General features: G+C 44.8%; 1 protein-coding gene and 1 long non-coding RNA gene across 3 annotated transcripts in view; one reads left to right on the plus strand and one right to left on the minus strand.

Moving 5' to 3' along the window:
• Positions 1-4,024: 4,024 nt before the first annotated feature.
• LOC150013185 (uncharacterized) lies at positions 4,025-5,993 on the minus strand. The gene is made up of 2 exons (XR_016510552.1): positions 5,939-5,993; positions 4,025-4,543 (listed from the first exon to the last, which is right to left on the minus strand). It is a non-coding gene; the product is annotated as an uncharacterized LOC150013185 (long non-coding RNA).
• Positions 5,458-13,266, plus strand: part of PCSK5 (proprotein convertase subtilisin/kexin type 5) — a 441,582-nt gene continuing 433,773 nt past the window's right edge. For both annotated transcript variants that reach the window (XM_090274186.1, XM_090274185.1), the window contains exon 1: positions 5,458-5,682. In XM_090274186.1, the coding sequence (XP_090130312.1) occupies positions 5,491-5,682 (192 nt within the window). In that variant the 5' untranslated portion in view covers positions 5,458-5,490. The remainder of the gene's footprint in view (positions 5,683-13,266) is intronic.

The raw sequence follows: 13,266 nt of genomic DNA on the forward strand, positions 1-13,266 counted from the left end.
CTTTCAGAAAAAGTATTGCAATGAATCTTGGCTGGGGAGTATCTCACTGACAAATACCTTTCCATTGCATCTGAGGGTTAAGGGCAACAAAAGATGTCTTTTTCTTCATACATTACTGAAATCTGAAGTCGGGGGAGGGAAGGTTACTAGGGAGGTGCTGGAGCAATAGCTACATAATGGTTGTGTAATAACTACATCCTGAATACACCATGAAAAGAATGAAGTTATGTCATCCACAGTGAGTGATGAGTGGTCTAGATATACAGATTTGGAAATGACGGAATGGAATGAGCCTAAAGGATGTATTTACAGAATAACTTTGTCATAATTTATCTTGCTTCAGATAAACAAGCAAGAGTCATACTGAATATGTTTTGAATTATAATGTATCATCTGGCATCAATGAATTAGAGCTACTGCCTGGACTCAAAAAATGTTTTCATTCCTTGAGTCCATTTAATTTGGTCTTCCTAAGCAAAATCAAATTGTTGAGTCAGCAGTTATTCAACCCCCAATTCTCTGAGAGATTTAAAAATAAAGGAGCCAGCAAAATATTTTGGAGAAAGGGATCCAGAGACAGTACAAAAAGAGCAAGTCTTGACTCTGGGGGGTGGGCTGCTGCCAATGACATAGGGTTTTTCTTCTGGTGGGTGCAGATCCAAGACCCAAGACTACTGTTTTTATTTTCCCCACTCTTTCCTACCTGCTTTCCCTGAGACTGAGGTGGGGAGGGGAAACATCACATCTATCCACCATATCCATCCTGAAGGGTATACTACTCTGAGGTGTAGAAGCTAAAAGGTAACAGACGGTGTCACTTCCTTTACATATATGTGAAGCAAGTCACCTGCAACCTTTACACTTGGCTTCCAGCTGGAAAGCGTTCTGGGGACCATTTTGTCATGTAAGACTTAAATGTTTACCGAAGGGAGTGAATTGTGCTAATCTAAGTCAACTTCAAACAGGTCCAAGACAGACAAAAAGCTTCCTGAAATCTGCAGGATTTTAGCCACCTGTTAGTGTCCCATTATAGGAATACCATACAAGTAGGGTAATATCAAGCCCTGAGTTCACTCTTGTCCTGGACTCATCATGTCTCATGAATCACCTGAAATAGTAAGTAAAGTTCCCATTCTCCAGATTTAATTTATTTTTTTAATCCAGGTATGCAGATTAGATTACTCTTAATCCTAGGTTTATAGTGCACTATAATCTGTGGTCAATGCACTATAATCTGTGGTCAATGCAGCCCTTTCTTTCTTTTACTTATATTATGCATCTTAATTTTTTCATGATAGACCCACTGCTTTCCAAATTAGTTTGCTATTGGTCTCAGTTTTCTTTCCTGTTAGAGAAGCTTCAGAGCTTGTGGTGTCTAGGGTCTCTTTCAGCTCTGATGCTCTGTGAAAGTTAAGACTTGAAATACCCTTAGATATGTGCCTGGCTTATAACTAGTCCTTAATAAATGGTAGTTTGTTACTATCATTATTAAATTTGATAAATTTTCACTCCTGATTCTAAACTTGATATACTGAAAAATGGACTAGACTCCCCATGAATTCGGTGATTCTTCTACTGTAAAATTTATAGGAGCAGTAAAATTTCTAGGAGCATTCTTCCCCATTCATTGGTTAGTACCAAACTCTATTTTCAAGAATCTCAGGGTATAACAGTTAAAGATCAATTTCCAGCAAAGGATGTAGCAGAGAAAGAAAGGAGGCAAACCCTTCCCCAAATAATTCCCATTTGCAGAGTTTCAGGATGAGTCCTATGGAGTTCCTGTTCACTTCTCCCTCTACTAAACTGCCTGGATTGCTGTTCATTACAGTTCACTGAAATTTTCTCTTAGAGCTATGAAGGACCTTGGCAGAGAGGCCAAACACTAGTGGGGCCTCATTATCAAGTAATATGTTGCTAAGTATGAGGCAGAGTAGAACTTCACACCGCCTGGTTTCCTGCCACATGGCACGTTACAGAGGGAGAGTCCAGGGTCAAATCTTGCAGTGCTACTTTTCGTGTACAAAAAAGGAGCATTTGTGCAAGATTTGGAACAGCTTCTATTCCAATTCAGCAATGCTTTTGCACTAACCACTACTACTCTATCGGTTCCTTGTGCCTCTGGCTACTGAGGCCTTTATAATAGGGCTGACTGTGATAACCAGCAGAGCTTAAGGCCATGAAAGATGTTTTTTGCAGCACCTATTGATCCTTATCTGATGGCTTCATTCTGCCCAATTGGCTCTAACAAGGAAGCGAATGAGTTCATCAAGGTAGATCCCAAAGCAGGAGGCAGGACATGCCTGTGCATCAATGGGAGAGGAGCTTTTTGGTATTATTTAGGTTTAAGAACCATACTCTTCCCGAATACATACAAAATTGAAGTGGAAGATAACTATAGAAGCAATGGACAGTAAGGTGGAGGGACTGAGCAAAAAGGAAAAAGGACTCATGAACAGGACAACAGTGTGATTGCAGAGGGGAGGGGGTAGAAGGGGATTAGATGGTAATGAAAAGTACAATAAAGATTGAATTAAAAAGATGAATAAATTTATATTCATATGTTTGATATGAAAGATGAATGAGGTTCCAAATCTTTTTTAAAAATTTTAAAACAGAGCTACATTTTTTTCCTTCTAAAGACATAAGCATCCAAATGGAAGAATATTCCCTTTGAGTAAGCTAAATGCTGGCTCAGGGATTGGTTTACAAAGCAGAAAGGTGATTTGCCCATTCATTTCCTACCTCACTTTCCAATTCTCTCTCATGCTCAGTGCAGTGAATGCTGTGTGTGTGTGCCAAGCAGGGCACGCTCACAGAAGGCAAGAGTATTAGTGAAAAGGAAAAAAAAGAAAGACACCATGGAGAAAAAATATCAGTGAGCAATTTTGCTGCTCTTAGGAGATGACCTCCAGGCCTCAAGAGATCTAGTGCCGTGATTCCTCTTCATCTTGTTAGAGGCTGAAGCCCAGAGGCGACATATCTTTCAAAGAGAAGCATTTTGCACTGCCTTTGCAGTCCTAAACAATGATGGCCCCAGAGTCCCAAAGAAACCTACAGGCTATTCTTCAAATTTGACTCAGGAAGTAGCTTGTGTAGTCCTCACAGTGGTGGTGTGCTTTCTCTCCCATCTGACAGCAAATGCCCACAACTGTGAAGGAAAGAAAGATGGACTGATGTATATTGAGATTTGGAGTTTGACAGATCTTCTTATTCCATCTGAAATCCATCAGCTTCTAGAGGAATATTCCAATGTCCCTATCCATAGATGCATGTGGTCTGGGTAGCAATTAATTGTTATCTAATAGATATAAACTTTCTGGACTCTGGGTTGGGGGGTGGGGTCGGGGGGAGAAAAGATATGTACAAAGGGACTGGCCAGTAGTGAGACTACCAAAACTCCGAAGTCCAAGTGTAATGCTTATGCGTTTCCACTTATAAATAACAATAACAAACCACATTTACTCTAGCTATTCACAGAGTCTGAATTCCACTAATCCTTTGTGCCTTCTCACCCTCTGCCTCCTCCTCTTTTTCCAGTAGCCAGCACAATTTCTGGCACCTTCTAGGTGCTCAAAAGAGATGTGTCGAATCAGTCAAATAAATGAGTAGAATATGTGCCCTTCTGCAAGTGATTTAATTCTTCTGATCTTTCGCTTCATCAGTAATTGGGGGATAATGTTATTTGGTGGGTTTGTTTTCAAGATTAAATAACATAGCATACTTTATGTGATGTGTAAATGTCATAAAATGATAACTTTATGAGTTATGAATATAACCGTATTTTATGACCTTTAAATTTATGAATATTGAGTTTGCAGTTATGGTTCAGCTAAGAGGGGGGTGGGAGTAAAGCTCTAGGCAGATAAAAGAATCACTGCCCAAAGCTATAGGTGGGAGGATTAGTTAATATCGAATGCATTTAACCAATGCTTAGCAAGAAAGCTAATGGGGGGCTGAAAAAGAGAGGGGAGGAAAGGGGTGAAGGAGTTAGGGATATAGTGAATACTTTTAAGGTCAATTGATCTACTTCATAAACGTTAAATTTTATTTTCACAAGAAATCATCCTGCGCCAAAAAATGTGGCGGCGATTCAGAAGAATCGGGGAATTCTGAGCGCCCTCCTGCTGGCTGCAGTCACAGTTCATGATACAATAATGAAGGCGGCATAATCACATTGCATCTGAACTTCCTCTGTGGTCCTTTTTATATTGAAGTCTCTCACCGTTTCAGGGCTGTGCTTGGAAAAGTTGGACAACTTTTTCCTTGGTGAAGAAAAAGAAGCCCGCATCAGACTCCATGGAACTAATGAATGAAGTTATTCCCTTGGCTCAGCATCTCCATTCACTTTCTTATCAAATATTCACAGAAACAGCTTTCCTCAGCTCCGTGACTGGAACTTTACTCTCCCGTGCTGTTGCCTAGGATCGGATGCACAGATTTCGAAAGTCAGCAGGCAACAGACTTGGCTTTGGAGCCGCCGTGGTTGGCTTTTGCAAGAGTCGATGAGCCTTATGGTGTGGTAGCTTCTCCAGGGAGCATGAAGCTAAATAGCATGAAGAATTAATAAAGTGAAAACCGAGGGTTATTTGTTGACAATTGACAGCGAGTGACCTTCTTAAATACTTAGTTGTTTAAGGTTCTGAGTGAGGATGAATGAATCTTCGGGGCGCTTGACTCGCACCAGTGTGTAAATCTCCTTAGTCTTTTGGGAAGTGGAGGCAAATTAATACAAATTTAGGAGGGAGGAGAGAGAAGACGGTAAACCAAGATGCCAAGACCAGAGCTCTCCTCCCATCTCTTTGGGAAGTCTCGCTTTTACTGCCGGGGACCCTGGAGTTTGCAGCCGAGAAAACAGGGCGGCGCTAGGACCTGGTTGGCGCCTGGCTGGGGCCGCTGTCGGGCGGGCAGGCGGAGGAGGGGGATGTGGGAAAGGAGGAGTGTTAGGGGGGCGGAGGGAGTCATTTATGCAGAGCAGGCGCTGCTGCCATTCCCTCTCACTCTCCCCGCGCGCTGTTTGGTGCCGGAGGAAGCGCAGGGAGCAAGCTAGCAAGCGCTCGGAGCCCAAGCCAGCAGAGGGGGCGCCTGGCCGCTGCCTGTACCGCCGCCTCCGCTGCGCACTGGGGCCCCGGGAGGGGCGAGGGCGAGTGGAAGAGTCCGGTAGCCGAGCTCGGTGAGATCCAACTGCAGGAGAGCGCCTACTCGGCTCAGCCGCGTCCTGCCCGGGAGCAGGAGAGCCCGGCCGTTTGCCCCGTGGGCCAGAGGGCTGGGAGCACTGGTCCCTGCAGCCCCAGGGATGGTCTAAGAGCCGGCGCGAGGCTCGCTGCTCCGCTCCCAGTCGGGACTCACTGCCTCCTTCCGATCTCCCAAGGCTGCGAGCAGCGGCTGCCGGGGGCTGCGCGCCTGGGCAGCACAGGCCGGAGAAGTTAGTTGTGCGCGCTCCGCTTAGTGCGCCGAGCGAGCGAGCGAGTGAGGCAGCAAAGCACCGGAGCCATGGGCTGGGGGAGCCGCTGCTGCTGCCCAGGACGGCTGGACCTGCTGTGCGTGCTGGCGCTGCTCGGGGGCTGTCTGCTCCCGGTGTGCCGGACGCGCGTCTACACTAACCACTGGGCAGTCAAAATCGCCGGCGGCTTCCCGGAGGCCAACCGCATCGCCAGCAAGTACGGCTTCATCAACATAGGGCAGGTAACAACAGGGTGGCCCTGGGCAGGGGTAGTGTTCCTCTTCGACATCGCGCTTCTTGTCCCCTTCTAGGCAACCTCCCTTCCCCCTCTTCCAGATGTGCTCTTGCAACTCTTAAGTGATACTCCCCCGCCCCTTTCTCTTACACACATATACACACTCACTCCCCAAAGTTGCTGGGGTTTGCGTTTTGTTTACTTGTTTCTTGAAAGACACGAGGGACAGGTAGGATCTCTGGAAAAATCATGAATGTGCATACCTCCGTGGTGGTTTCAGAGCTGACCGGACCTTTTGACATCAGAAGTCGGGGAGCACTAGTAGCCTGAGCTCTTATAGGGTGTAGGGGGCAAGCACGGCCCTGGTGCCGGCTCCTTGTGGTTTCTGAGAGCTGGAGTTAGAAGGACGCGGGGAAGGGAAAGCCTTTCCTCCTCGGATCTGAATTTAGCCCAGAAAGAAGTTTCCTCTTTTGGGGCAGAAGAGATGCTGGGCGCTGGAGGCGCAGGAGGCGCTGGAGGCTACGGGACTGGAACTGGAAGGAAGGGGGGAGGTGGAGGGAGGGAAAGGGGGCCAGACCCGGCGGCGTGAGCGCAGATTTTGGAGGAGCCCTCCCGGCTTCTTGGCCTCTCGCGCAGGATTTGCGTGTGGGCTCCCGGAGAGGGGTCAGAAAGGGAGCAGAAATGTCCCGGACCCGCCGACTGGGTTTTCTGCTCTGGGAAAAGGGCGAATCTTCCCTAGAGGGTTGAGCGGAGCCCGGAGGTGGCGCTGGGTGCGAGTTTGGCGGGTGGCGGGTCGCGGATTTTTGTGTGGGGTACCTCTCGAGGGCTTTCCTCAGAGCTGCCTCGCTGTGGGACAATGAATTGAATGGTGTTATGGGGATGACTCTTAGCGCAACAGATTAGGGGGCACCTCTGGGCTAAATGATCTCGGCTTTCTCTATCCCTTTCCTGCAAGAAATGGGGTGGAGAGGACTGAAGAAGTGGTCCCAGAAAGTGTCCCCCTTCCTAAATACTCACACCCCCACTCGCTTCTCCCTTACTGGCCGGAGAAGGAAGCCTTGGCCAGACCCTGTGAAGACTGCTGGGGGTGGGAGGTGAGGGTGGTGGGGGCACCCTCGCAGCAGATGCGCTTCTGGGACTGCTGGGCATGCACGCGCTCTGCATGCCCTGCTTGGGTGAAGTGAACCGGAGGGCCAGCTGAGGGCGGCCGCAGAAGCAAGAGAGACAGCACTGGCGATTTCTGGTGCCCTTCAGCTCCACATCCAGGACTGTGAGCCCTAGAGCCCGGAGACTCCAGAGCTGTTGTCTCCCCATCTAGAAAGAGCTCGGGAGTGCTGGGGGTTTGGAAGAGCAGGAGCAGGAGGTCTTACACTTGGCTGCTTCAGAAGGAAGACAGGTTCCAGAGAAGCCAGTCCTGTGGAGGACTAAGACCAGGGCAAGGGACACAGTTCGTACCACCTCCCCTGCCCCACCCCAAACACACACCTGGAAGGAAGTCAGGGAAGCCAGCCAGATTTTGTTGCCTGAGTGCCTGTCATCTTTAGAAGAGTTCAATTCAAATGGCTTGTTCAATTCTGCTGGTAGAAAACACTGTCTTTTTACATGAGCTTAAAGTTGGGTGCTGCATGTGACTCAGGTGTAACTGGGAAGGTTAACACTGAAAGTAGTCATGCTAATCTTTCCAGGGACACGTCTTTTGGGTTCAGCCAACCACGAGCGTCTCCCATGTACCAGGCATATTTGGAAGAATAAGTTCTTGAACATACACTGCTTTCATAATACAAAAAAAAAAAAAAAAAACGACCATTTTGGTTGATATTACTTCACATACAGCAAAGAGAAAACCAGACTGGAGAAGCTGACACACACAGGATCACCCAGCTATGATTGAGACCTAGTTCTCTCTTGTCCAGGTGTATTCCTGCCTGACTCCTGCTTTTTAGAGAATCCCTCCATCCCACAGGGGAAGGAGGAAGAAAGCGAAATTCCTGTTTCCCTGTATTCTGACTTAATGGCTCAGTAGACTGAATGCAAATATCTAGTCTTTAGTTCAAACAGACCTGGACTTCTTGAACCTAAGAAGCTTCATGACTTGCAAGGACCAAAAGACTTGTATCTGAATGAATTCATTACATAGAACTTAGATATTGTAGAACATGGCAAAGTGAAAGAGGAGCTTTTGTCACCGAACTTGCTTTTGAACAAGCAATATTGGCAGTGTCCTGCAACGTCGCCTGACTTTTACAAAGCCTTCGACTATGGATTTTCATTTAAAAAGTAATACTAAGAAAGTTTACATACAAATAATGCCCAACACTGTTTATGGTGGGTTTTTTTTTTTTTTTTTTTACAAGGCCAATGAGGAAATTTAGGGCTTACAGAGGTTACTGAGGATCCCTTGAACTGAAGCCATAAGCAGTGCAAAAAGATCAGCTATTCTTACAGTGTAAGGCATTTCCTTTGCAGATCAAAGGAGATTAACCCTATGCTAAGTCTTTGGGGTGGTAAATTGAGTTCACACCTGCAATATCATTGCACTGTAAGGGCCAAATGTATTTCTTATCCATTCTTAACTGCTCTGACCTTTTAACACTTTAGACCTCCTTTTGTTATTCTTTCTTTTCATCAATAAACCAGCTGTGGTTCACTTGAGGCCAGTAACTAATTTGCAGACTTCCCTGGAATGTTCTCCTGTTTTTTCCCATTTGGGCTTGGGGTTCCTCCTCATGTGTCACAAATTGGAACTGAGACCTGTTGTTGTTTCTGAAGTCCTGGAAGTATTTTTGATATCTTCAGTATACTATTTTAGGTGAGTAAGGCAGTGTTGGTGCAGTTTTTGACTGTCAGAATTTCAGTGTAATGTTTTGTATCGCATCTTAGCATTTAAAAGCCACAAGAGATAAAGTTTCTGGCCTGGAGATTTCTACAGAAAAGAATGGGTGTGCCTCTTGTGTTCATGAAAGATAGGATGTGCAGAGAAACCCAAGAGCAAGCAGGCAAACAAATGGGCAAGCAGAACATGCTTGACTTCCTGGAAGGAACAATAAGGAGGGGTTTCTTCCCCTTTGGTTATAGAAATACATTATGTTTTGGTCGGTTTTCATATAACGTTTTTGTTTTGTCATGGCTATGCCTTGAAATTCTGAAATTATACCATAATTATTAGTAGTAGTTGTCATGTCGGCATATATCGTCTTTTGCTTGGTATTAGTGTCAGCTGTGGAGTGCCCTTTCTTCCACTATAGGCCTTGACTCCTAGCCTCCTTAGTAGGACCAACACCTGCTGGGCCAGCCCAGGGTAGGTGTGCCTGACTATTGGCCTGCACTGGTATGGAACAGAGGGCTTAGTTCTCCCTCGCTAATCATGTACTCTGACCCTCTCAACTAACAGTTTAGTGATGAGATAATAGAAACAACATAAAGGAATAATACCTGGCATAATGTTAATTGTAAACCTTTGGACTAAATCCACAAACTAGGTTATTTGAACCCAGGAAGAAGGTCCCCTGTGAAGGTTGTTTGCAATGTGCAGTAGCTGTATTTATCCTTCTGCAAATTGCTTCTACTCCTTGGCTCCAAGCTCAGATTGCCAATAGCAGAAGTTCCCCCCCAAACCATGTAACTTACCTTAAGCAAGATCTCAGAATGATCAAGACAGATTCAGGCAGTCCTGGGGAAATATTTTACCTGGTGTTCCCATTGAAAACCTCAACTTGGAAACTCCAGTGATGCCACTTGCAAGGTCTTTGAAAGCAGAAAAGTCATCGAACTTAATGGATCCCCTTTTCCTTCATCTGTAAAATATAAATCTCTGGATTATAGAGTGAGTGGACTCAGTACATAGTTTGCAGTGAAAGTTGTGTTGATTCTGACTGTGAAATAAGTGGGATTCAAACTTGATTTAGGTAGGGAGAAAGGAGGACATTTTTTAAAATGGGAGATGCAAAATGTGAAGATCAGGAAAATAAATTTTGGATGGTGGCTGAGTAAAAAGCTAAACCAGAGCTTTGTAGACAGGGAAAATGGTTTTCGATTTCAACTCACAACTTAAACTCGTTCTCTATTGGATTCTAAAGAGTTCTGGCTGATTTCCCATGGCAGTGCTCACCTCTCTGGTGGATTCTTGTTGCCACCTGTTAAATATTATAGGATGAGCTTGTTGGAGATGTAAGAAAGTGATGAAAAATATCGGAAGACTGATTATTTTATAAAGTATCTTACGTTGGTACATTATGTCAGATCATGTTTGTTTTTATGTTTTATTGAATTCTGAATATAGTTTGTATGAGGGAAGTTAGAAGCAACATTTTCTAAGTCAATAGGAAGAGATACTTTAGCAGGAAGAGCCTGAAGGTCTCCCACTCTGCTGATTAATTTTGACGTGTGAGTGATGTGGGATGATTGAGAGGTTGATAAACAGTGGAGAGGGAGTTCTGGGTACAGCTGGGGATGGCAATGGAAATAGGAGACATGGCAAGTTTGATGGGTTTATGGGAGTGAACTGTGCTTCCCCAAGTTAAATCTGTAGGCATTTTGTAAACAGGAAAGTAACTTGATGTGGGAGTCCAAGGTTGAGCCCTGTGTGATACATCTGGCTTTGCACAGGGCAGCCCTTCACACCCAAGAACCTTAGCCCCAACCTCTGCTGGCCATTCTCACAGGTATAGTTCTCATGAGTAGGGGAACCTTTCATGACAAAAAGCCATTCAGACTGCTTGGCCTAATAATGGCAGATCTGTTGCGTTAATCTCATAGACTAGGAATGGCTTGTATGTGGCCATTGGGATTTTGGGGGTCTATTTGAAATGAAAACTACATTCTTATGAGCCTCAAGGCAGCTGAATTTGCCTTACTGCTATCTTTCATGAGCTTATATCCAGAGGTCCTAACCTTAAAGGTCAGCCAGAGAAGCAGGGTAGTGTGCTGGGAAAATGTCCAGGGATGTCTGACTCTTTGGTTAAGGGAGGGAGTCCTGACCCAAAGACATCCCCTGGGCAGGGAGGGGTATTTGTGTTGTCGGTTCAAGTTATGTGAAGTAGTGTCTGGGTTTACCCAAGGCTGAAGTATCTCCAGGCATCACTCTGCCTTGGGACTTCATCACTTGGCTAAATTCAGGTTGGATTTGTTGACAACGAAGCTGACCGTGGCTTCCTGGATGGTAAAAATGAATGCTTGTAGACATTCCTGTGTGCAAGAAGATATATATGGATATATGTGTGTTTGTATATATAGATGTATATCTGCAAATTATTATTTTTATCAAAGTGAAGTTTGTACATACTTTAGAGTGAAATTACTCATGCAGTATTCTTACTAGTTCCGACAGATTACATCTCTACACTAAGGGGACCAGTAAGGACCAATCAATGCAAATAAACTCTGCAGTTTGGATTAATCCTAGGAGAAAAATGAGACCAGAAAGAAAACAAGACTAGGAATCAAAGGTTTGAGTGAAACTTCAGGGTTTGCCTTTTGTTGGTCAACTTGACTATCAGTGCCTCATTTTTCAAATAGGAGGCCTTAATTCCTGCTCCATACACCTTACAGCATTGTTTCACGTGCCCTTAAAATGAACATGAATATATAAATAAAATTAGACTTAGGAAACACCCTCTGATCAAGAAGAGACCCAAGGAAATGAAAGGCTGCATAAAAGAAAGTCAGGGAGTGCCCTGGTTAGCAGAGCAACTTGTGGTTTTCCAGATTCTGTGACTGCTTGTGGTCTAGTGAGGGCTGAAAGGGGGAAGAGTCAGTGTAAATTCGGATTCTCCCATTAGAGCATAGCCTGAGCCATGGAGAAGGTTTAGGGTTGGAACAACTGAGTAGAAAACCAACCAGCTAAGGTTCCCCATCTCCTGGCTGGTCAGCTTTGGTTTATAGAGGTATTTTCAACATAGCATTGCAAGATTTTAAATTTAAAGAATCCAACATAGCCTCTTAGGTTTGATTCAAATGTGAGTTGCTGTGGAAGAGTATTGGGAGCTAAAACTGAAATACAGACAGGCCCACAAGGAATAGAGATGGGACCCTTTTTGGTGCAAGTGTTGGAAACCCAGCTCATACTGCTTAAATAAAACTGATAAAGAAGCAAATAAGAAAACAGGGAATCTGTTTGTTCAAACAGATTCACATGCCTTTATGTGCATTTATGAAAACAGAAACTGAATCTTTTTGGAGCCAGACCTTACCTGATCTGTACTTTCTTTGTGGCAAAACCTATCTTGACATGCATCAGCATTAATTAGGGCTTTATTTACTTATTTATTTATTTTTGCAGAACTATTCATGAGTTTGATTATGGGGATGTTGTTCTTGAGCCAGGTGGAGGTATGTATAATACACTCCAGTATGTGCCCCATTGTACTTTTTCACCTGAAGAATGCTGAAGTCTGAAACACATCTAGATCCAAGGATTTTAGCAAAGTGATGGTAGCCTGTCCAGCTGAAAGCCAGAGGTAGTGCTAATGTCATGTATTCCTGTTTCCCTATACCAGCTTCATTCTCAGACAGAGCTTTTCCACAAGGCGTTAAGCTTATACGATACTTAGTACCTCTATTACTAGCATTGGAATTAACCCATGAAAAAGACTCCACTTTGTCCTGATTGGGTCATATCTTTACTCCTGGGCCAGTTGCTTTGTTCATGGGTGTGGCAGTATGTAGGTAAGTCAGCTTGGCTCACATGTCCACTTTTAAAGTGAGGAAGATGTTGACCTTTGATAGGCAATGCGCCAGCTGGGAAAGGACCTTTCCCCCAAAGGGAAAGGGCATGCTTTTACTAGAATAAGGGAAAGCAGATGCAGGACAAGAGTAAAACGCACTACAGATCAGATTATATAAGGCCTTAAATGCCTAGGCTAGGGAGTGTCAACATTATTATGTAGACTAAAGAATTATATTAAAGGTCTCTGAGAAGGAGGCAACGACCGATTAATTGATCAAACATGGGAATCCGCCACATACCGTATATAAGACATTCTCTGCTCTCAAGGAGCCAGGACATTTTTACCCATAACTATTGTTCAGCAAGACAAATACTAATGGAGTTATATGCGGTACAGTATGTTCAGTCATGCCTGAGGGGTGTCCATTGGTAGCAGTGTGCATAATGAGCTAGAAGAGGCAGAGAGGCTATTGTGTTGGTAGATTATTGGTAATGAGCACAGAAGCTGTGAAAATGGAGCTGAAATAGATTTGGAAGCTCTTGCAGAGATGGGTTCAGTCTGGCTTGGTCACTAAATGGAAGTGGAAGGTGGAGGGGAAGGTGAAGAGGACTGCAGAGTTTGTAGCTCTGGGACCAGGAGAATGGTGGACTCATTTGTGGATTAGAACAGTCTGTGGGAGCATCAGTTGAGCCTTAATGCAGTTGAGCTAGAAGGCCACACAGATAGAAATGTCCATTAGACATAAGAGAATTTAGGATGGGAAAGACGTCAAGACTGGCACACCCATCCTCCATATCAGTGAAGCTGTGGAAGTGCACAGGATTGCTAAGACATGAAGCAGAAGACAGAGGAGGGCTGGGAATGGAACCTGCAGTGTCTGCACCTAGAGGGAGAGGGGGAGGTAAAGGGAGCAGAGGAGGGGAGTG

The sequence above is a fragment of the Furipterus horrens genome, unplaced genomic scaffold (genome assembly GCF_987537825.1).
Source record: "Furipterus horrens unplaced genomic scaffold, mFurHor1.1.pri manual_scaffold_4, whole genome shotgun sequence".
NCBI lineage: Eukaryota > Metazoa > Chordata > Mammalia > Chiroptera > Furipteridae > Furipterus > Furipterus horrens.